The sequence below is a fragment of the Rhineura floridana genome, chromosome 1 (assembly GCF_030035675.1).
Source record: "Rhineura floridana isolate rRhiFlo1 chromosome 1, rRhiFlo1.hap2, whole genome shotgun sequence".
In the NCBI taxonomy this organism is placed as follows: domain Eukaryota; kingdom Metazoa; phylum Chordata; class Lepidosauria; order Squamata; family Rhineuridae; genus Rhineura; species Rhineura floridana.
This window is the reverse complement of record NC_084480.1, coordinates 239,585,034-239,608,155: the sequence shown is the minus strand read 5'-3', so window position 1 is coordinate 239,608,155 and position 23,122 is coordinate 239,585,034. Positions and strand designations below refer to the sequence as shown.

General features: G+C 44.0%; 1 protein-coding gene and 1 long non-coding RNA gene across 15 annotated transcripts in view; one reads left to right on the top strand and one right to left on the bottom strand.

Moving 5' to 3' along the window:
- Nucleotides 1-23,122, top strand: part of PTPRM (protein tyrosine phosphatase receptor type M) — an 838,757-nt gene that overhangs the window by 711,468 nt on the left and 104,167 nt on the right. For all 12 annotated transcript variants that reach the window (XM_061595686.1, XM_061595700.1, XM_061595730.1 and 9 more), the window contains one exon: nt 16,865-16,952. In XM_061595686.1, the coding sequence (XP_061451670.1) occupies nt 16,865-16,952 (88 nt within the window). The remainder of the gene's footprint in view (nt 1-16,864; nt 16,953-23,122) is intronic.
- The window catches only part of LOC133369963 (uncharacterized), a 95,522-nt gene that overhangs the window by 56,672 nt on the left and 15,728 nt on the right, over nt 1-23,122 (bottom strand). The window contains exon 1 of one of the 3 annotated variants that reach the window (XR_009759046.1): nt 16,749-16,898. The exons of the other annotated variants lie outside the window; for them this stretch is intronic. This is a non-coding gene — a long non-coding RNA (uncharacterized LOC133369963). Of the gene's footprint in view, nt 1-16,748; nt 16,899-23,122 lie in introns of those variants that run through there. 3 annotated transcript variants of the gene reach the window in all.

The following is a 23,122-nucleotide window of genomic DNA, read 5'->3' as shown; positions in this document are numbered from 1 at the left end:
GGGGAGTCCCAGCAGCCCCTACAGGGGACAAGGATCTTACTGGATGCAGCGGACTAGTAGGGAGAGTTATGAGTGAACAGGACCAGTTGCAGGTACAAAGACAGCCGCCCAAGCAGGCTACTGGCCAGCAGGGGACATTGTCTGATTCAGATGATTGCCCTGAACCTGACAGGGAAGAGGGGGAGAGGAACTTGAGACTACCCAGACGCAGCCTAGGCTCTTCGCCTCAGAGGTTTTTCAACCCCTTTTCTTGAAGACGTGCAGAGTGCTACAGTTGTCAGAGACTGAGGGGGGAGGCGACACACCCACCCAGTCAGCTTCAGCAGGAGCTAAAAAGGCCTTTCCTTCGACTGACGCGAAGATGATTATTGTCCCCTTTCCTCAGGCTTTTGATGATGTGTGGGATGCGGAATGGGCATCGTCATGCAAATCAAAGTTGCCTGCTAAGTGGGCAAAGCAGCACTATGCTGAAAGGATCATGTCACGGTTGCATTTTCCCACAGTGGACTCGCCTGTCGCCGCCCTTGCTTGCTCGGCAGTGATCCCTGCTGAAGGGGAGGAGAGGGCTAAGGACCACTGTGATAAGTGGGTCGAAGGGGCCTTTCACAAGAGCTTCGAGGCAAATGCTTCAGGGCTGTGGCCACTTCCTCAGTTTTCTCCAGAACAGTGTTCATGTGGGCAGAAGAGCTGGGTGCAAGGGACGATGTTCCCAAGTTTGTGAAGGACAGTTTAAGGAAAATGGCGTATGCTTCAGCTCTGTCTGCTGATGTGTCCATGGACGCCTTACAGTTTGCGTCACGGTCCATGGCAGCATCTACCGTGACACGATGCAACATTTGACTCAGGCAATGGCAAGTGGATGCAGGGTCACAAACCCGCCTTACTGCCCTCCCTTTTCAGGCTCTAAGTTGTTTAGTGAATCTCTGGAGGCTCACCTGGTGGAAACTAGAGACAGAAAGCGCTTCCAATGGCTAAAAGAGAAGAACAGAAAAACAGACAGAACCAGTTTTTTTGTTCCCCAAGACAGCCCTCCAGATTCAGAAACCAATCTTCCAGCAGGTTTCACTGGGCAGACAGGACAGAGGTGGTGACTGTGCCTCCTCAACAAAATTGGGACTGGCTCAGCAGGACATCGATCAAGGAGGCAGAGTGGCAGCTGAACCCAGCAGTTTTTCACCAGGTGGGGCGAACCAATAGTGGACCTCTTTGCCACCCTGAAAACGTGCAGCTGGACAAGTTCTTCACTCGAATGCCATGTCTTCAGGCCCAGGGTACAAACGTTCTCAAGATGCAGTGGCCACAAGGCCTTCTATATGCTTTTCCCCCTTTCAGGTTGATACAGTGCACAATTCAGCGGGTTCGGACCTTCAGGGCAGAACTGATGCTTGTGGCTCATTACCGGCCAAGACGCCTTCGGTTTCCAGACCTGTTGAATCTGTCAGTCAGGACCCCATGACAGCTGCCAATGCAACTAGATCTCCTGTTTCAGGGTACAGTATGCAATCTTCAGCCAGAACTATTCCAGCTAACAGCTTGGAGGCTGAGCAACATGGGATTCATCGGGAGAGGATTTCTCAAAATAAAGCTACCAGATTGGAAGAGCAGAAACTATCTGTGCCAATGAAACATCTGTTCTGGCACTTCTAATGAAGATATGGTTGATATTCAGAATGTGGTTAATGTTCTGAATTACATAGTTAAAGTTTGGCAAACTTTCAAAAGTAACCTACATCCAGGTTTCTCCCCTTGTACCACAGTTTATTATAATGAGAAGCTGTCAGATAAATATATACAAATATATTGTAAAATATACAAACCTGGGAATAACATAGTTTAATTTTTTGAGTTCAGAAACTTGATACAAAACAGTCTGGTAAGCTATGGGCAGATTAGGGCTGAAACAAGAGACTCTTGCATCACAATATTTCAGTATATACAAGTAAGGAACATAGTGACTTCTGTCATTGCCAGATATGGAGCACCCAGAGACCTCATCAAAATTTGAAATGATGTTAATTAAACAATCTGTTAAATGAACTCTTAATCAGTTATATAAAATTATTATTGATTTAGATGAAATAAGACATCCATATCAGAACAGATGTGAAAACAAATTGCATGTAATTATGCAACAGACCATATGGCAGGAGAGGCTCCTGTGCTGGGCCAAGTGGGGCGGTGCCCTCCCAAGATTCTGAACCCCACTCCAAAGCCATAGCCCAGTCTTCCTCCTGTCACCCACAGTCATATTAATACATTGACACTGACTGAGAGGCTTCCTAGATGCTTCTGCCCATCTCCTCTCTCTCCTTACTTGAAACATGCATTAGTGCTTTTCTCCCAACAATCAGGATTAGCAAGACATAGCTGACTTTCCATGATAAACATGAGGTTGTCTAGAGGATGGGATGTGTGTGGAGAAGCAGCAATGACTACAACGGTGATCATAGAAACCTCTTCTGAACCGAGGAAAGACACTTTTAAGTGCTAAGTATTTGTAGAACTGTATTGCTCAAGTGCCCGCTGTTTCTTTGCAAGGAAGGATTATGGGGACCTCAGAGGCTCAACCCATGTGACCTCAGAGGCACCCCACCAGGTTTCGGTTCCAATAGCTTCCACAGCCATATGGAACTAGTTGTGGAAACACATTCCATGCCTTACAGTGTGCATGAATCTTCATAAATTAGTCCTCGGGGTGATATCTGACACCAAAAAGTTTAAGTGAAATAAATATGATAGGCAAGTGCTGGAGATGTGGTTCAAATTGTATTAATTCTACCCATATGGGGAAGGACCATAGCTCAGTGGTCAAGCATCTGCCTTGCATGCAGAAGGTCCCAGATCAATCCCCAGCATCTCCAGGTAGGGCCAGGCAAGACCCGTGCCTGAAACCCTGGGGAGCTGCTGCTAGTCAGTGTACTGGGCTAGATGGACCAAATGGTCTGACTCATAATAAGGCAGATTCCTATGTTCCATATATCCCAGGGCCTAAAATCAGAAGTGTCTGGGTTAAAATAGTAAATGAAATTAAAACAATCACTGGATACAAATTTCCTTTGCATCCTTAACCATTCTGTTTTCAAATGTAAAAGATGTCATTCTTCCTGATGACAGAACAATTGTCATACACTTATGAATAGCTGCTCAATTGTCTTTTAAGTTTTAAATGGGAAAAAGTCAATCCACCATCTACTGATGACTGTTTCTTAAGGATTTGGGATCTGGCTAGTATGGTCAAACTTACTAATATTATAAGAACCAGGGAGAGTAGACAACAAAATGATATATTCATATAGAAGTGGAGCATGTTCATCAAGTATTGGAACAATAAGGTATAGGATGGAATTCAGCTGTATGACGTACTAGAAATAATCTGAGAGCAAGTTTCTTTCTCTTTTTCTTTTTTCTCTTTTTCTATGTGTGTTATATAAGGTTAGCTTATATGAGTAATTAAGTGATTCAGACATAACAACAGTGGCCAACCAGATGCCCATGGGAAGCCCGCAAGCAGGACCTGAGCACGAGAGCACTATCCTTTCCCCTGCATTTTGCAACAACTGGTATTCAAAAGCATACTGCATCTGACTATGGTGGCAAAGCATAACCATTGTGGCTACTGGCCTTTAATACTATTATCCTCCATGAATTTGTCTAATCCTCTTTCAAAGCCATCCAAGTTAGTTGACAATTGACATCACTGTGTGAGGGAGTTCCATAGCTTAACTACACTCTGTGTGAAGAAGCACTTTATTTTATCTGTCCTGAATCTTCCAGCATTCAGCTTCATTGGATGTCCATGAGTTCTAGCGTTATGAGAGAGGGAGAAAAACTTTTCTGTATCTACTCTCTCCTTGTCATGTATAATTTTATATACTTCTATCATGTAACCTCTTACTCTTACCTTTTCTCTAAACTTAAAAGCCTCAAATGCTGCAGCCTTTACTCATAGAGGAGGCGCTCCATCCCCTTGATCATCTTGTTTGCCCTTTTTTTAACCTTTTCCAACTCTACCATATACTTTTTGAGGTGAGGCAACACCAGAACTGTACACAGTATTGCAAATGCAGTCACACCATAGATTTGTATAACAGCGTGGAGGGGAAGGTTGTTTCTTCTTGGGTATCTTCTTGGGGGCCCTTTTGGTAGTTCTCCCACCCTCTGTCGTGTCCCAGACTGGACTCAGAAACCAGACCAGGTTGTGAAAGCAATTCAGTCTTTATTAGAGTAATATCCAAACAGAGGCTGCGCCTTCTCATGAAGAAACACAATAACACGTGTCCAGCGACATGCAAGAGAGTTGACAGAACAAGGAATCCCAGCCCCCCCTTTCCTTATAAAGGGGGCTTTCTGGCGTGAATTCTCTCACTCCGCCTTAGGGTGCTCTCTTCCCCGCCCCTCCTCTCTCTCCCTTTTGCTCGTTTTTGTTTTCTCCGGGTTCGTGGTGAAGGGGGAAGTTCTGCCCCCTCCCCTTCTGAAGATTCTACCTCTGGTATTGGGGAAAGAGGGGGGTGAACGTCATGTCCATCAGGCGGGCTTTTCTCTGGCTGATGAGGGAGTTGAAGTCCCCCTCCTTCTTGTTCTAACTGCTCTGGCTCGGGAAGGGGGGTGAGCATGGGAAATTCCTGAGCGGAGTCTGTATCTGTGTCTGCTGGAGTTTCAAGGCCTCCCTCCCCCTTTTCACACAACTCTGGGAAAATGATCTCCTCCTCATCGTCTGAAGTACCAGGGTCCCAATCCTGCATCCTGACACCATCCCCTTTCCCATGCTGTGCCCCCCCCACTTGTCGGCTTAGGGTGATGGGGAAACCGTTGATGGAATTCTTCCACTAATTCTGGGGCATGCACATCCCTCTCATTTTCCCAAGATCTGTCAGCTGGCCCATAACCCTTCCAGTGAATTAAGTACTGTAATTGATTACGCCTTCTTCTGGAATCAAGAATCTGTTCCACTTCGAACTCTGGTTGTCCATCTACTAAAATGGGTGCCCCCGGGACCTCCACGAGTCATAAATCGCTGGGAGGGGCTGCTTTCGTTAGCAAGGAGCGATGAAACACAGGATGTATTTTGAAAGTAGCTGGCAACTTCAGTCTATAAGCCACGGGATTGATTTGTGCCTCCACTTCAAAAGGCCCCAGTCTCTTATCCTGCAGCTTCCTACACTTGCCCGGCATCTGGAGGAAGCGAGTGGACAACCACACCTGGTCTCCTGGTTGGAGGGAGGCCCCCTCTCTTCGATGTTGATCAGCAATTCGTTTATACTCCAGTTTGGCATCGTTTAATTGCTGTTTAAGTACCTGCTGCACGGCCTGTAATTCCTGCAGAAATTCCCCTACTGCAGGCACAAGCACACATGCTGTACTACTAGGGAAGGCTTTGGGATGGAACCCATAATTAGCAAAGAAGGGTGTCTGTCCAGTGCTGGTATGCAAGGAATTATTATAGGCAAACTCTGCGAAAAGCAAATAGGAAACCCAGTCATTCTGTTGATAAGAAACATAACAATGCAAATACCTCTCTAACACGGCGTTCAGTCTCTCCGTCTGCCCGTCCGTCTGGGGATGATGAGCGGAAGAAGGTTTTAGCTCCGTCTGTAACTGCTTCCAAACTGCTCTCCAAAACTTAGCTGTGAACTGGGTTCCCCGATCTGAGACTAAGCTGTTTGGCAAACCATGTAACCGGTAAATTTCCTTTATGAACAGCTTGGCTGTTTCTTTAGCCTCTAAGGCCCCTGGGCAAGGGAGGAAATGTGCCATCTTGGTAAGGGAATCCACAATGACTATTATGGCCGTCATTCCTTGGGACTTCGGCAAATCAGTTATAAAATCCATGGATAGATCCTTCCAGGGTTCGTTCAGCGTAGGGAGGGGCTCCAACAGTCCTTGAGGTTTTCCCGTGTCTGTTTTCGCCCGCATACAGACGGCACAGGATTTTACATAGTTCTCAATGTCTCTGCGCATTTGAGGCCACCAAAAGCCCTTGGCTACATTCTGTATGGTCTTAAAGATGCCAAAGTGCCCAGCTGTGATGGAGTCATGACATTGATGCAGGATCCTGAGTCTTAGATCCCTCTTCGGCACATATCTGGCGGCTTTAAACCACAACAGCCCATCTTTCCAATGGAAGTTTACTTCTGGGCCCTGGCTCTGTTCCATCTCCTGGATATACTGTTGCATGCAAGGATCCTCCTTTTGTGCCTTTCTGAGCTCCTCTTCCCGAGAAGGTTGACATGATCCCAACACCAGCTTCTCTGGCGGAACTACGTACTGGGGTTGGCTGTCAATCTCCCCTCCTTTGTATTGTGGCTGTCTGGACAGGGCATCTGCTCTCTGGTTTTTTGCATGGGCATGGTAAGTAATCTTGAAGTTAAACCTGGTAAAAAACTGCGACCAACGTATCTGCCTCTGGTTCAGCTTCCGGGCCGTCTGTAGATTCTCCAGGTTCTTGTGGTCTGAACGTACTTCTATTTGATGTTGAGCCCCCTCTAAGTATTGTCTCCAATTCTGAAACGAATCCTTAATGGCTAGTAACTCTTTTTCCCACACTGTATAATTCCTCTCAGCATCCCTGAGTTTTCTGGAGAAGTACGCACAGGGGTGTAGCTCCGTTCCTTCCCCATTCATCTGTAAGAGAACCCCCCCGATGGCAAAATCTGAAGCATCTGCTTCCACAACGAAAGGACGGGTAGGGTCAGCAAAACGCAAGATGGGCTCAGAGGAAAAATTTCCCTTCAGCTCCTCGAAGGCACTTGCAGCGTCCTCTGTCCATTGAAATTTCCTTTTCCCCCTTAAGCAGTCAGTGAGAGGGGCTGTTAACCTGGAAAAGTTCAATGGGGTGAGTTTACCCCAAAGGACCAGGACCAGGTCCGCAGCCTTGGGGTTGTACTTGATTCCAGGCTGTCCATGGAGGCTCAGATTTCGGCAGTGAGCCGGGCAGCCTGGTATCAACTACACCTCATACGAAGGCTGCAACCCTACCTTCCTGTTCATCAGCTCCCACTGGTAGTACACGCCCTGGTCACCTCTCGTTTGGATTACTGTAATGCGCTCTACATGGGGTTACCCTTGAAAACGGTCCGGAAACTACAACTTATACAAAATGCGGCAGCTCGACTGCTTACGAATAGTCGCCGCCGGGATCACATCACCCCAGTGTTGTTCGATCTACACTGGCTTCCAGTTGTTTTCCGGGCCCAATTCAAGGTGTTGGTATTAACCTTTAAATCCCTATACGGTCTTGGCCCAGTTTATCTTATGGAGCGCCTTCAACGCCACCAATTATGCCGCCTGACAAGATCAGTCACACAGGGCCTTCTCTCAATCCCGCTGACAAAAACAGCTAGATTGGCGGGTACTAGAGAGAGGGCATTCTCAGTGGCGGCCCCCACCCTCTGGAACTCCCTCCCACAAGATCTCCGGCATGCCTCTTCCCTAAATACATTTTGTACAGCCTTAAAGACCTGGCTCTTTCAACAGGCCTTCGGGATTTCCGGGGAGGGTTAATTACTAAGATTGGAATGCCTCCTACCCTGTTTTAATATTATTGTCTGCTGCTGTATTGTTCTTATATTGTTTTTATATTGTATCATTGTATTGTATTTTATCATATTATGTTTTAACTGTTGTATGTCGCCTAGAGTGGCCATTGGCCAGATAGGCGACACAGAAATTAAATTTATTATTATTATTATAAAAGCCTGGAATGAACTTTCTGTAGTAGTTGGCAAATCCCAAAAAACGTTGTACATCCTTTTTAGTGGTCGGTTGCCCCCAATCCAGTATACAACTCACTTTTTCTGGGTCCATTTCCACTCCTTTTGCTGAGATGCGATATCCAAGAAAGTCCAAAGATGTTAGGTCAAACCCACATTTCTCTAGCTTAGCATACAAATGGTTCTCTCTCAGTCTTCCCAACACAGTTTTCACATGTTGATCATGGTCTTCTTGGTTCTTTGAAAACACCAGGATATCATCTAAATAACAGATTACATACTTATCCAAAAGGTCTCTAAACACATCGTTCATGAACTTTTGAAACACGCCAGGACTTCCACAAAGCCCAAATGGCATCACCAGATATTCAAACTGTCCATAAGAGGTCAAAAAACCTGTTTTCCATTCGTCTCCCTCCTTCATCCTGATCAGATTGTATGCTCCTCTTGTCCAGTTTCGTGAAGATTTTTGCAGAGTGCAGTCGGTCTAACAGCTCTGAGATCAGGGGCAGCGGATAGCTGTTAGGAATAGTGATCTGATTTAATGCACGATAATCATTGCAAGGCCTGAGCTCCCCCCCTTCTTCTTCACGAACAACAGGGGTGCTCCAGCGGGGGACTGCGAGGGACGTATAAATCCTCGCTTCAGGTTTTTCTCCAGAAATTCCCTCAGGGCCTCTCTCTCTCTGTGAGGGAGTAAATTCTTCCCGATGGGATGCTGGCTCCTGGCACTAAATCAATTGCACAATCATAAGGACGGTGGGGGGGTAACGTCTCTGCCTCTTTTTCATCGAACACATCTATAAATTCCCCATACTTCGAGGGAAGGGTTACTTGCTTGGCTTCCTGCACTGCTCCTGCCAACTTGTCGGTGGTTTCTTCTGCCTGACAGTTTTCCTGGCAATACTGAGAAGTGAACCATACCACAGCATCCTTCCACATTATCTTTGGGTCGTGCTTGACTAACCAGGGCATTCCTAGGATCACATCAAAGGTCGAAAGGTCTGTTACATACAGCGAAATGAACTCTTCGTGCCCCGGGATTTGCAGTTTCAATTCCTCCGTTGCTCGCGTTACCCCCCCTCCTTTCAGGGGCCTCCCGTCTATGGTCTCCACCGGCAAGGGGGTGTCCAATTTCCATTGGGAAATTCCGTAACGCTTTACTAACTCTGCATCAATGAAATTTGTGGTTGCTCCACTGTCAATTAACGCTGTGGAGTTAAACATTACTCCTTTGGAAGTTATAATCCAAATTGGCAGTACCAAGACTCCTTTTGAAGGAGGTTTTGCCACCGGAGGCCCTTTACACAACGTAGCCCCCATTCCACCGGCCTGTACGTGGACTGGGTTCGTTAGTTTCCCACCGGCTCGGTTTTTCCCCCTTTCAGTCCACAATCTCTAGCCACGTGTCCCGGCTTTGAACAATAGAAGCATAAACGTTCTCTACGACGCCTCTCCTTTTCTTCTTCGGACAGCTTCGGCCTAGCCCCCCCTGTCCTTCGGTCGCATTGCCTGATGTTCCTGGGGTTGAGAGGGTCTTGCTGCGAGACGCTGAAACTGAGTATCTCTGGATCTCCTGTTTCTTTTCCAGGCGTCTTCCTTCCAACCGGTGATCGATCTGCAGGCATAGCCTAATCAGTCCAGGCAGATTATTTGGGGGGGTAGTTCTAGCCAAGTCATCCAAGACTTCAGAACTCAGTCCACTCCTATACATGAACATCAAGGCTGCATCATTATAACCAGTTTCCTGGGACAGAATTTTAAAAGCGTTGGTGTACTCTGACACCGTTCCTTTTCCTTGCTTCAAGGCACCCAGCTGCCTAGCCACCGTCTCAGCCCTTTGAGGGTCCTGGAACATCTCAGTCATGGCTCGCATAAATTCTCTGTATCTTCCCAGAAGGCCATCCTTTCTGACCAGGTACGGAGTCACCCATTTGGCAGCTTCTCCTTCCAAGAGACTGATCACAAAGGCCACTTTGGCCACATCACTAGGAAACTCTGCATTCCTGATGTCCAAATACAATTCACATTGAGCCACGAAAGTAGAGAGCTGCTCACTCTGTCCTGCATATTTTGGTGGTAATCCTATAGGAACCTTCACCACAGCGGCCGGAGGGGCTGCTCGCATCTGATCGATCGTGGCTTTTAAGGTCTGATTGTCAGTCTTCAGAGTCCTGACAGCCGCTAACAATGTTTGAACATCTGCCTGTAAATCCGCCACATTAGTTCTCAGTCGTCTCACTTCCTCCGTCTCAGAAGTGGGATTTGTTCCCTCTGCTCCCTTCTCCATCTTGTCACGGTCAAGCGGTGGGAGCGTTGAGGTTAAGTAGGTGGTTCTGTCAATCTGTCGTGTCCCGGACTGGACTCAGAAACCAGACCAGGTTGTGAAAGCAATTCAGTCTTTATTAGAGTAATATCCAAACAGAGGCTGTGCCTTCTCATGAAGAAACACAATAACACGTGTCCAGCGACATGCAAGAGAGTTGACAGAACAAGGAATCCCAGCCCCCCCTTTCCTTATAAAGGGGGCTTTCTGGCGTGAATTCTCTCACTCCGCCTTAGGGTGCTCTCTTCCCCGCCCCTCCTCTCTCTCCCCTTTGCTCGTTTTTGTTTTCTCTGGGTTCATGGTGAAGGGGGAAGTTCTGCCCCCTCCCCTTCTGAAGATTCTACCTCTGGTATTGGGGAAAGAGGGGGGTGAACGTCATGCCCATCAGGCGGGCTTTTCTCTGGCTGATGAGGGAGTTGAAGTCCCCCTCCTTCTTGTTCTAACTGCTCTGGCTTGGGAAGGGGGGTGAGCGTGGGAAATTCCTGAGCAGAGTCTGTATCTGTGTCTGCTGGAGTTTCAAGGCCTCCCTCCCCCTTTTCACACAACTCTGGGAAAATGATCTCCTCCTCATCGTCTGAAGTGCCAGGGTCCCAATCCTGCATTCTGACACCCTCAGACTTTTGGGCAGCCCCTAAGTTGTGGAACTCCCTCCCTACCGAGGTGCGTCTGGCAACTTCATTGTATAGCTTCTGGTGAATGCTGAAGATGCACTTCTTTACCCTTGCCTTTGACACTTAAGATGTATATTTTTGGGATCCATACTATTTTCAGTGATGTTGTTTAGGTTGGTTTTAACTGTTTTAACTGTGTTTTAAAATTGTTGTAACCCGCCCTGGATATTTGGGTGAAGGGTGGTGGTGGTAGTAGTAGTAGTAATTCTTTCTTGAAAAACAATAAAAATATAAATATATATAAAAAACTATCTGAAAACCAAAAAAGAGGCAGTCAGAAGCTCAGACAGCTCTGAGGGCCCATTTTGCATTCAGCAGAGTCAAGTCCCTGGAATGCACCATTTTAAACTGCAGGCGTGCATGTTTGAATATTCTTTCATAGATAAAACAACACTTCTCCCTGATATGTTACCTTTCTTTGTGGAGGAAATATTTTGTTGGGTAGCATTCATCCTGCAATCCCCAACCTGCCATTTTAAGTAGTACAGTCCAAGAAAAGCTTTACCCCTTGATTCATAAGCTGACCCTAAATTATGATGCAACAAATTCTCATCTTCCATTTTATTATTGTGTACTCATTTTCATTGGGGTGTACCAACTAAGTTTTACTCAGAATGGACCCATTGAAATTAATTACCCTGAGTTAGACATGTTCATCAGTTTCAGTGGGTCTAATCTGAATAAGTGTAGTATTGGATATGACCCATTGTGTATTAGAGTTAAATTCTAAACACGAGTAAACTCTGAAAATTGTACCCATAGTGCATGAGAAACCTACAGTACATGATGTATAACCCTGACATAAGTACCCTTTGGGGTAATAATGTATTTTTTAATAGGAATTGGGAGTTCTCATTTTAAATATCTTACCACTCTGTGTTTGTAATCTCTTGGATTATGAAACTGGGATGTGTAGTTATGTCTTGTGGAAATTGCAAGGGGAGGGGAGGATGATCTGGAGAAGGTTTTGGAATCATAAGGCATTTTCCTTTTCAGGAAAAATATATGTTTGGCTATGAAATGTTCAATTTCCTTATACACTCTATTCAGAAATGGTTCTGAAAATGCAAAGTAGTTGATAATCTTAGAATGGTTGCTTTTTATTGTATTATAGACTTTCTACTATTATGAGTGTTTCCATGGTTCACTGACTTGCTGTGGAATATATGAAAAAGTCAGAAACAACACTTTAATTACATATTGTAAAGAATAAAAAGGGTTTGTTTGTGAAAATGCCACATACACTGCAAGGAAAGCATTCGTTCAGCCCTCCTGAAAGCATTTTTATTTCAGAAGAGGAAAGAACTGCGGCTTGGGAACAAATCTAAATTTTAGGTACACAAATCGAAAATAACATACCTTGTACGTTAATTATAGCATAAGTGTGTATATTGTACCCAGGGGAATCTTCATGTAAGAGGAGAATTATAAAAACCTATCAGCTTCAATCTGTTCATTGTTTTAGAGATAAATCTGAAATACAGATTACTTTAAGTTACAGTTAACTACTGTGCCGAGGAGCATGTTGCTACATTCGACTGTTGAATTGTTGTTTTTAGCACATTCTTCAGAGTAATGCAAAATAAGCCTCATATAGAAAATATTTCCTTTTGGAAGAGCCTGTATTAGAATTTAAAAGGGGAAGAAGATGCTAGAATTCTATAAAAATTAAATTGGTTTCTGAAAAATTACTCTTAATTAATAAATAAATAAGGGATGTTCTTTCTATTCAGATTTTTGACTCTGTATTGTAAGACAGTAAGGGCACAGTCCAACTTGTATTTATTCTGGCCTGATGGGAGTTGGATATGGTGGACCCCCAGCTGAGGTGCCTGGGTCCCATCTCAGCCAGGCTTTGCCAGCATAAGTCCCTCATCCCACCTTAGCCAGAGTTCTGCCAAAGAAGCCCAGCCCAACATGAGGGGAGCCAGTGGAGCTAGTGGAAGGCCTGCAAAAGGGGCATTCTGGGGGCATGTCGGAGGAGGAGCCAAAGGGAGGACTTACCCAACATCCAGGTCCCATTCAGCTCCCTCCTGCAGCTCTCCATTGCGGAAGCTGGTACATTGGGAAAAGAGGTGGCAGAAGGAAACATGTATTTTGTTTCCTTCCACTGCACCCTGCCGGTGCGGCCAGCATCCTCCTCTCAGTCCCTTCTGCCAGCTCCGCCTCTGCCGGCTCTTTTCACCAGCTCCACCTCTGCAGGCCCCTTCTGCCAGCTCCACCTCTGCCAACTTCACTCCCACCAGCCTCTGGCAAGTTGGATTGCTCTGTTAGTCCTGTTCAGAATTTGCATTGGGGAGACTAAGCATGTGTATGGGAGGTGGGAGAAATGGGAATGCTCCCTACAGCACACACAGGCCTAGAGATGATGCCATTTTTGCTGTCTGTGCATGTGGAATCAGACATCTACTTTCATATTTGCCTAAGAAGAGATGGTTCACAATGAAGAACTATTACATCAGAGGAGTGGAAGAGCAAACATACATAAGAAGGTGCAGGATCATGCCTGCTGCCCTATCCCTGTCCTCTGCCCTTCTGGCATAACTTCTGAAACAGTCTTCATACCTACAAAAACACACATAGACTTTGTATGTCCCCAGTTGTATGTACTGAAACGATGTGTGTATATGCAGACTTTTTTAGAAGTTATGCTGAACACATGTAAGGCAGGGAGTGAGGCCAAGCAGGCATGATCCAGTTCCCCCTCGTGTTCTGTCCATGTTCTCTCTCCCCAGCCAGTGGAGTGGGATGGGCAGTGTTACTCACCTGGCTTCCAATAACCAGAAGGGGGAGGTGTAAGGCAGCAGGGAGATCAGCACAGTGCAGGTGCATCAGTGGAGCCAATTCCACGCTCCTGCCATTCTCCCGCATTGCACCAGTACCCCCACCTCCTCACCCTACTCCTTGGTTACTGGCAATGACCTCTGCTTTGGGAAGTCAGGTGAACAATGCTGCTCTGCCCCACCAGCCACTATTGCTCCATAAGTAACAGATGCGCAGACCTTTATTGACAATCATGCTTTTGCTATTAAATATATGAGTGGATACCTGATTATGCATACAGAAAGAACATCACCAGTATCATTCCCAGGTCCATGAGTGCCATAGATGATTGGGCATCTAGCAAATCTACATTCCCTATTTTGTCCTTGCCTTCCCCTGTAATCCTCATTGATCTGACCACTGACCATTACAGATGAAATACTAACGTTTTAGACCTAATTTCAATTAAATTCTGTTGTTTTATATGTTTTGTTATGTACATCGCTCAGAGTGGCTGGTAAATCCAGGCAGATGGGCGATTAATAAATCGAATAAAATAAATAAATAAATAAATAGGGGTGTATTCCCTCATTCCATGACCATTGTATTTATGGTATAATTTATGTATGGCCTTAGAGATCCAGAAGAGTGAGATGTATTAAAATCTATCACAGGTATTTTTAAATAATCAGCTTTCCAGTAGGATTCCATCAGATTCTTTTACATTGGAAGTTAACATCTAAATTCATAGCACATCGGACTAGTGCTTGTTTTTTAGGTTGCTTTTGGGCACAGTCTCCAATGATGTGACCCTTTTATTTTCTGGACAGTGGTATTCAACAATACATTCTTGCCACCATTGGAGCAGGGAATACCATCCCTCTGCCAACTGAGCTCCACCTAATTCATGTGTACTCCTAAACTAGTTGGATTAATTCTTAAATAAGCCTGATTAAATCATGTTGTGCTATGATTAAGTAAATATTAAATCAGTTTATGCGCATAATGAAAACATTTTTCCTTCATGGAATGTCAATAATCTTATGAGGTATTGTAAATAATAATTTTAATAAAACACTTCTGTGCATCAATTGCATACAAATGATGAAAAAGGTATTAGCCAAGTGCCATCAGTTACATAAAACTTTTTTTCTTTTATTTTCAGTGGAAAGCCTTTACCACTGGATCATGTCTTATTGATACTCTCTTACCTAGTGTGAGAAGCATAATCCACGTACTCCAGTCTATTGTTCAACTAGTTAAGATTTGGATAACACAACATTATTGGACTTCCCTTTGAAAGAGCAAAACTCTATTTTGTGAGGCAAAGCAGATAATACTAAAGTATATATATAATCTGTTAAGAATGATTTTGAAAAATTAGCATGTCAGAAAGAAGGCTCTCTGGGGCACAATTTTGATGTGTAGGTACTTTCAGACTACTGTTTCCTCCTATGGGAAGACTGTACCATGTGAGTAATGATATTTGGATTGGCCTTGAGACCTTCAGTGTTCAGTGTATCTTAAACATTTTTAATTGTTTTTGGAATACTCAAAACTGTTGATAAGCCAGCTATTGCCAGATATTTGGAAGGTGGAATAGAAACTGGTAACTGTAGAAGTAGCATTAAAGAAGTCTTCATATTAACTACTCAAATGGCAGTTATTTGTGCCGCTGTTTGCTTTGTATACAGTAAAACTGATATGACAGCTTTTCCCATATTGTTGTGGGCTTTACTAGATCATATTTTGGGGTTAAGAAGGACTTTTCTCTTTGAGCATCTCTCAACCTCCAAAAAGATCCAGTGGTTTCTGTCACCACCACCATCACGCATCTGAAGAAGATCCGGCCTCAGAGTGATTGTGGCATCTAATGGCCAAAGAGCAACCAACAAGTTATTGGAGCACTGGACCAGCACGAGGTGCTAGCAGCTATGACTGGAGACCGTGAGGAGTCTGTGTCTGCAATCCAGCCAAGAGGCAATTAAGGCATTTGACTGGAGGCAAGAGAAGGAGGCTAAAGATTAATGGAGCCAGAGCAAAAGAGAATGGAAGTGAGGTTTGAAAGAGGAGGAGAGTGGCAGAAGAGCCAGCAGGCCTTCCCAGCAAGGCAAGGGAAAGAAAGAAAAGTGGCTGGAAGTAAAGAACAGAGGAGAGTGCAAAAGAGAGAGCTAGAAAGGAGAGTGCCTGCAGCCTCTTGAGGTTGGAGATAGGGACAGCTGCTGCAATCCCTCCTGATACTTTTCTGAAACAGCTAGACTTCTCTGGCAGCTTGGCCTTCTAAGCAGGGCTGCCTCACAAGACATCCCACTCTTACCTTTGAGGAACACGCCAATCTCCAACACCAGAGATCTTCCCTGTTCCCAACAGACCATGTTTTACACCTGGATGGGGCCACCCACCTGTCAATCATCTGTCATCACAATAACCTCAACTGAATCATTTTTGCCTCCATGGTTTGAAATCAAACCACATAGACAAAGGCCCAGCACTTTGCAAGTGCCAACAATCAGCTGGCCCTGACTTAGATTAGGATCTTTTAACCTCAGGGCTGACTCTCCCTCTCAACCTACCAACTGGGCCATTAATTGCTGCCTTGATGAGACTGTAAGACTGTACTTTAGGAAGCAGTCCCTTTCTGTTGTTTGAAACACAATTCAAGTCAGTGTGTTTATTTTGTCAAGATGATGGAACACCAGGAGAGGAGGCTAATGTATATTTTTTCTCTCTCGCAGCATCAACAAATCTAGCGAACAATGAAAGAAATGGAATAAATTTCAACAAAGGAAATTATATCTCACTTTTAATCATTTGACAGACAGGTTTTCTTCATTAGGCAGTGGTTCATCTGGGCCACTGGACAGTCTTGAAATGATGCATTCATGTGTCCAGGGTATTTGTAGAGTAGTTGATACCTTCAGTTGACTGTGTCGTTTGAAAGTTTAAACACCATATCGAGACTCTCCAATCCATGATAATTAGCGTGGAATAATCTTTTGGCTTTAGTGTGAATAGAAATGCCCACCAAAAGTTTCAGCCTGATACTTTGAAACCTTTCATGCCTTTTTGTTGTCATTACCGTGAATGCCCTGTTCATACTATCTCTGCTACTACTCTGCTATGCTGTCAGCCTTGTCTTGAAAATGTATTGATGCTGCGTTTGTAAAAAAAAGGATGATGTCGTTTTAAAATATTACGATTGAATGCAATTAATTGTTCCTGAAATTCCTTACAGGTAACAAGTCACATAACAATAATTACAGTTCAGACAGTCTTTACCTGTTTTTCAAACTGCTGTGGTGTTTTCTTCTGTCTTTTTGTTATCTTTGATGTTTCTTTTGGTACATATTCCTTCCCTTATTGTTATTTTTGCTTTCTATTTTTTTTTTAAACAGAGTTTCTTTGAAGGACAGTCTGCACCTTGGGATTCAGCTAAAAAAGATGAGAACCGAATGAAGAATAGATATGGGAATATCATTGCATGTAAGTGTTGACAGCATAATTGTATTACTGTGTAAACTCCTTTTAGTAACTGCCAACACTGCCTGCTAAAATATATTTTTGTGCATAGAGTAAAAACAGAACTCAGACCACCATAATAAAAAATAAGGGAGAAATAAATACTTTAGTAGCCAGTGTGGAATAGTGATTAGAGTGTTGGATTAGGGGATGAGGGAAGCTGGATTCAAATTGTAACTCAGCCATGATGCTTGCCGGGTGACCTTCAGCCCACTGCTACATCACAGGGATAAACTGTATGACAATCTGAGCTCCTCAGAGGAAGAATAGGATAAAGCTGTAATTAATAATAATTTATATCTGAAGTCTAGGATTCTCCAATATTAGCCCAATTAAAATAAATACTTGAAATATGCTTCCCTGTCCTGAAAACATTACAGTTGAAATATGAGACAAATAATTTCATGTCTACATACCTACATATGTGTGTTGATATGGCAATGGAGAGAGGAATGCTGTGACAGTGAGACACCCGGGTCCCATTTAAGCATTAATGGGTACACTTTCTTTCCATAGATTTCCATGGGGCTTTTAGGGCCAAAGTAGACATGTGGGTCGTGTCAAAGTAGACGTGTGTACCTTAAGCCCATTCATATATAAAGTGAGTGTGGGGGTCTACTCACTACACAAAACACATGTGGGGGAGGAAAGTTAAACCAACCTCTCCCCCATCATACTTCACTGAGCTTTGTGGGTTTAAAGCAATCTTCACAGTGTGCAGCGCATGTCTAATACTGGCGGCAGCTATGAAGGGAACTGCTTAAAAGAAGCAGAATGCAGAAGTGGAACAGCTGCAACACTGGGGACTAGAGAAGACCTGCCCTGGGAGCGAGTACTTGAGCATCTGGGTGCTTGCTTGCTCGCTTCTCTGGGTTGCTGTCTCTTGAGACAGTTGAGGTCCCTGTAAGTGCTGTAAGGACTGGGACCTCCTGCCTGACCCTGAATCCAGAGAGAGGCTGCAGTCAATCTTGCAGCCTCTTGCGTCAGATCCTGGCTGGGTCAGGGGGCATAAAAGTCTGGCAGCCTTGGGCAGCAGGTCTGCTGCCGACGGAGTCACCACCAAAGGGGTGACACCAAAGGGAATTGTCCCTTGGGGATCCCATTAGGGAGTCCCAAGGATGATGGTGCTACCCTCTTCTATTATTTGTTTTTAATTATTTAAGCCAATCTAGAGGAGATTGGTAATGGAGAGGGTGTAAGGTGCATGTGTAGTTCCTGTGCAGAGTGAGAGCCTGGAAGTCACCAGATGCCTTCAGAGTGAGATTCTGCAACTGGCCAAAGGCTGGCCCTCCCTCGGTGTGAGACATGGGGGGGAGTAGATGTGCCCTGTGTGAAGATATTGAGTGGGTCTGACTGTTCCCAATTCTCTCAGAGGCATACTGGGATAACTGGTTCTTTTTTTTTAACATTAATTTTTATTCAAATTTTCAAAAACAAAACAAAAGAAAAAGAAAAAGAACAAATTAATAACTAATACAATAAAAACTATTCCGATTTATCATAGATCAGCTATAAGTCTATAATATATAACAAACCTGTCTCTTAATAGATTATAAAATCACCTTCCTCCAGTGGTTATCTTAATTGGTATCAAATCACATTAACATCATATCATTTTATTCTTTCAACAAAAAGTCAAAGAGAAGCTTCCAATCCTTGAGATATATATCCATCAATTTTTCTCCAAATAGGCATGTCAATTAATCCATCTCTTCAAGTCTACTAAATCCAGTAATTTCAATAGCTCTTCTTCCATTATCCGTGTTGATTCCATCTTCCATCTTTGCGCACCCAATAATCTTGCTGTCGTAGTCATATAATAAGAGTCTGATAGGAATTTCCTTCATCATAAATATTTCCTTGCCATCAATTCCGAACGTATCACTGAGATATTGTTGCAAAGCCGCATCTCTGTTCCTCTTTTTTACAGAATGCACTAGCACATCTCTTGAAAGTTTTTCCATTGTCACAAATCTGGAATTAATTCTGTAAACTTTCTCCATTTCAAGTTCCATCAAATCCTTCCAGTCCAGGAATTTTTTCGAACCGATGATATCTTTATCTCCAATCTCTTCACCAATTCCTTCAGGGACAGCGCTGAGTTCCAAACAGTAATATTTGTCTCCAGGATCCATCACAGCCATAAAATCCAAATCTTTTTCCAAGTCCATATTTAATAAATCTATTCCAATCTCCAGGGCTTGAACCTTCCCTTTAATTTTTCTTTCATCTCCTTTTATTTGTCCAGTTATATCTTTGGTCCCATCTACCTCCATTCTCATAGAATCCTCTATTTCTGTCAGCTCCTGTCTCATTCTGCCAAATTCAATTTTCATCTCTTGTCTGCTCTGTCTCATCTCTTGTTTGATTAGCTTAATCTCATTCATTATTTTCTGAAACATATCTAGAGAGGAAATCCCTTCCTGTACATCCAGGGTCTCAGCCACCTTCTTGATTGTCATTCTTAAAACCCAAAGAACAAAACACCTTCAATTTCCAATTATAGCCACTATTCCCAAGCAAAGAACAGTTTATTTCTTTTTCCAGTCACAAAGGAGTTAATCTTCCAAACCTGATGACATCAGTCCTCTAGACAGCACAAACTGCCTTATCTCTTATGTGTCCAAAAGTGCAAAACAAATTTAGTTCACAGCATCCAAATAATTAGTGGCATAAAGAATAAGCAGATTCGTTAAAAAGAAGTAGACCAGAAAAAATAGTCCCAGACATATAAAATTCAAATATCAAATAAATCAAATTTTCTCTCTTCAAATCAGATGCCCCTCATCCGTTTATATCTTTATAATGCCCAATTCCATGCCAGCTTTTTGCAATAAAAACAAAGATAGGTTTTTTCGATTTTCTTCCTCCTAGTTCCAAGTGTAAAAGAGAAAGTTATAACTCACCCAGGAATTCCTGTTGCTAATTCCTTGACAAATTTCTTTTGCTATAACGATTTAAGCTAGATAATAATAGACAGAAGAATGCTTGCCTGTTAGAATGTTTTTCTTTGAAGAAAAAAAAGTCTCGCTTAATCAGTTTGAGCTAGTTGTAATCCCTAGCTCCGTCCGACGCTTGCTGGCTAGACCTTCATTCAGAGACGATCCTGATGAATTCCAGCCCCCAACAAACACCACGGAACTTCTGTGGATAATCTCTACATTTCTCCCTTGCCTGGGAGAAAATTTTCCCAGTCAAAAAAAAACTTCTGACTGGTTTTAAAAACTGAAAAAGCTTCCTCTGAGATGAGAGCTCGTCCTAGAGGCAGACACAAGCGGAGCGATCCTCCTGGGAAGTCCGGATAACTGGTTCTGATAGGTTTTGTGGGTGGGCTATTGTCGTGTCCATATCATACGTTTAGGAGGAGTCTTGGTAAGGAGGGATATGGGTCCAGTTTCAGTGATGATGGGTAGAGGAAGGTATAGCCATGGGGAGGTGTTAAGCTACCACAGAAGATGAGGCCAAGGCTATTTACACCTTGTTCGTCGCTCCCACTCCTCCCATGGATGGGTTTCTGGTTGCTCATCTGCTGTGCCCACTAGTCTGTGTGTGCTGTTATTTAACGCCAGATCAGTACACAGTAAGACCACACTCAGTCATGATTTGAGGGTGCCAATTGGTGTGTATTACTAAGACATGGGTGGATGAGCTGGGAGGAGTTGATCTAATCCAACCTTGCCCACCTGCATACTCTGAATGCACAGTGCATATAGCAGCACAGGCTGCAGGGACGAGAAGGAGGAGTTGCTGTGGTCTACAGAACTTCCATTTCTGTCACTGGGAAATCATTCTGTCTTGGAGCTGGCCATGAGAGCCTGCACCTGGTATTGGGCCAAGGAGACAGTAAACTACGGTTGCTGCTGGTGTACCTTCCACCCTGCTGCCTGGCAGCTTCTCTGACTAAGCTGGTAGAGGCCGTCTTGGCTGTGGTAGTGGAGGAGCCCAGACAGACAGTCCTAGGTGATTTCAGTGTCCATGCTGAGACTGCCTCTGGTGTTCTGGCTCAGGACTTCATGGCCTCTGTGGCGACCATGAGGCTATCTCAAGTTGTCACCGGTCTGACACACAGGACAAGGCACACCTTTGACATGGTTTTGGCTCCAGATGGAGGAAGGGGTGTTCTGGAGATTGGGGGGATAGATGTCACCCTGTTGTCATGGTCAGACCAATCCCTGGTGAAGTTTAGACTTATGGCTCCAACCTTCCGTTGCAGGGGTGGTGGACAGATTAATTTTTCCGGCCCCGGAGACTAATGGAATCCACTGGATTCCTGAATGCCCTGGGGGAGTTCCCAGTAGATAGAGCAAGTGACTCTGGTGAAGCCGTTGTCACACTGTGGAACAGCGAACCATGTCTGGCTGTTGACACAGTTGGCCCCAAGCTCCCTCTCCGGCATTGTGGAGCCTGGTTTGCACCTTGGTACACCAGTGAGCTTAGGGCAATGAAACAGGCTGGACAATGGCTAGAACCCAAGCGGCGAAAGAAGTGTTGATTATGCACAGGTAAAACATCATAATTGTGCCTACTATGTGGCAGTGAGGGGGGTGAAGAAGGCCCAGTTCTCTGCCACCATCGCATCCTCAAGTAATTGTCCAGCGGAGCTCTTCTGTATTGTCAGGGGTCTGTTGACATCAAGTCCAGGAAATGGGAGTTTTAGACCCTTCAGAGGTAAGGCTATTTAGACCTTGAATTGTTTGGTCTGGAAGCTGCAGCTGGTGCAAAATGCAGTGGCACAACTGCTCACTGGGGCAGGGTATTGCCAACATGTCAGCCTGCTGCTGAAAGAATTGCACTGCCTATCTATTAGCTGCTGGGCTTTGTACATCTGGTTTTGGTGTACAAAACCCTATACAGCTTGGGATCAGGATACCTGAAAGATTGTCTTACCCCTTATATACCCAGTTGATCACTGTTACTCTGCAGGTGAGGGTCTCCTGCAGATACCATCTTATCAGGAGGTCCGTTTTGCACAACATAGGAAGCAGACCTTCAGTGTTGTGGCACATACCCTTTGGAATTCCCTCCCCTTAAATATTAAACAGGCACTATCTCCTTTTGGTGCCTACTGAAGACCTTCCTCTTTCAACAAGTCTTTTAAGTAGAGATCTTATCCCAGTCTGCATCTGTGTTGGAATTGCTTTTAAGATGTTTTTAAAGCTTTTTTAAAAAGATGTTTTTAAAAATGTTTTGTTGTAATTTGTGTTTTTTTAAGATGTTTTGTTATAATATATTTTAAAGTCTGTTTTTAAGATGTTTAGAGTGTTTTTAGTGTTTTTGTTTGCCGCCCTGGGAAAAAGGGCAGGATATAAACCTAATGAAGAAGAAGAAGAAGGCAGGAGAGGGGGTTGGGCTACAATAGACCATCTCATTCCCAATTATAAGTAAATCTGCAAGCACACAGCTAAGAACCATGCACTTGGCCTGTACGTCTTATTTGGCCCTCAGAAGTGCCCTCTTGTGGCTAGAGGTTTGTGCAAATATTGGGTAAATGTGTGTCAGAGAAACGAGACAGGCAGTGGTGTAGTTGGGTATTTATAGACTCTGGGCTTAATGATGTCTCTCTCACATGCACACACAGCTCTTCTGTAGGTGGTAATGGGTATTCACTTACTTCAAAACTTAGTAAGCCATCCCTGTTGTATTTGGAGGCCCTCCTGCTCATTCTGGGCAGCTCCCTGGACTTCTGTCCCAAAGCCCTGCCCTAATGGCACCACATCAGGCAGGCTATAGCAGAATATTTATAAGAACCTCCGTAGATAGATTTTCCCTGTAAGACTTGCATTAAAAAGACCATATAAAGGTGTTTATAATAGCTATTGCTTGAGTAAAATGATACTAATAGTAAAAATGTGTATTTTAATTTTTAAATAATACAGGATATCTATGTGTTCCTCTTCCTTTAGGAACCTTTATTCACTCTTTAGGGACTATGGATAATTCTAGTCAAATCTTAGCTGTGTCAGCTACCTCTGCGTGTCCATCTTTAGAACCCTCTCCCCTCCTTTAAGCTAAGGAAGAGACTCATAGTGCTCCAGAATAATGCTGAATAGTAGAAGGGAAACAAGATAAAATATTAAATGTAAAGATCAATTGTAATTTACAAGCTATATTGAAGACTTTAAGAGTGGCAAATA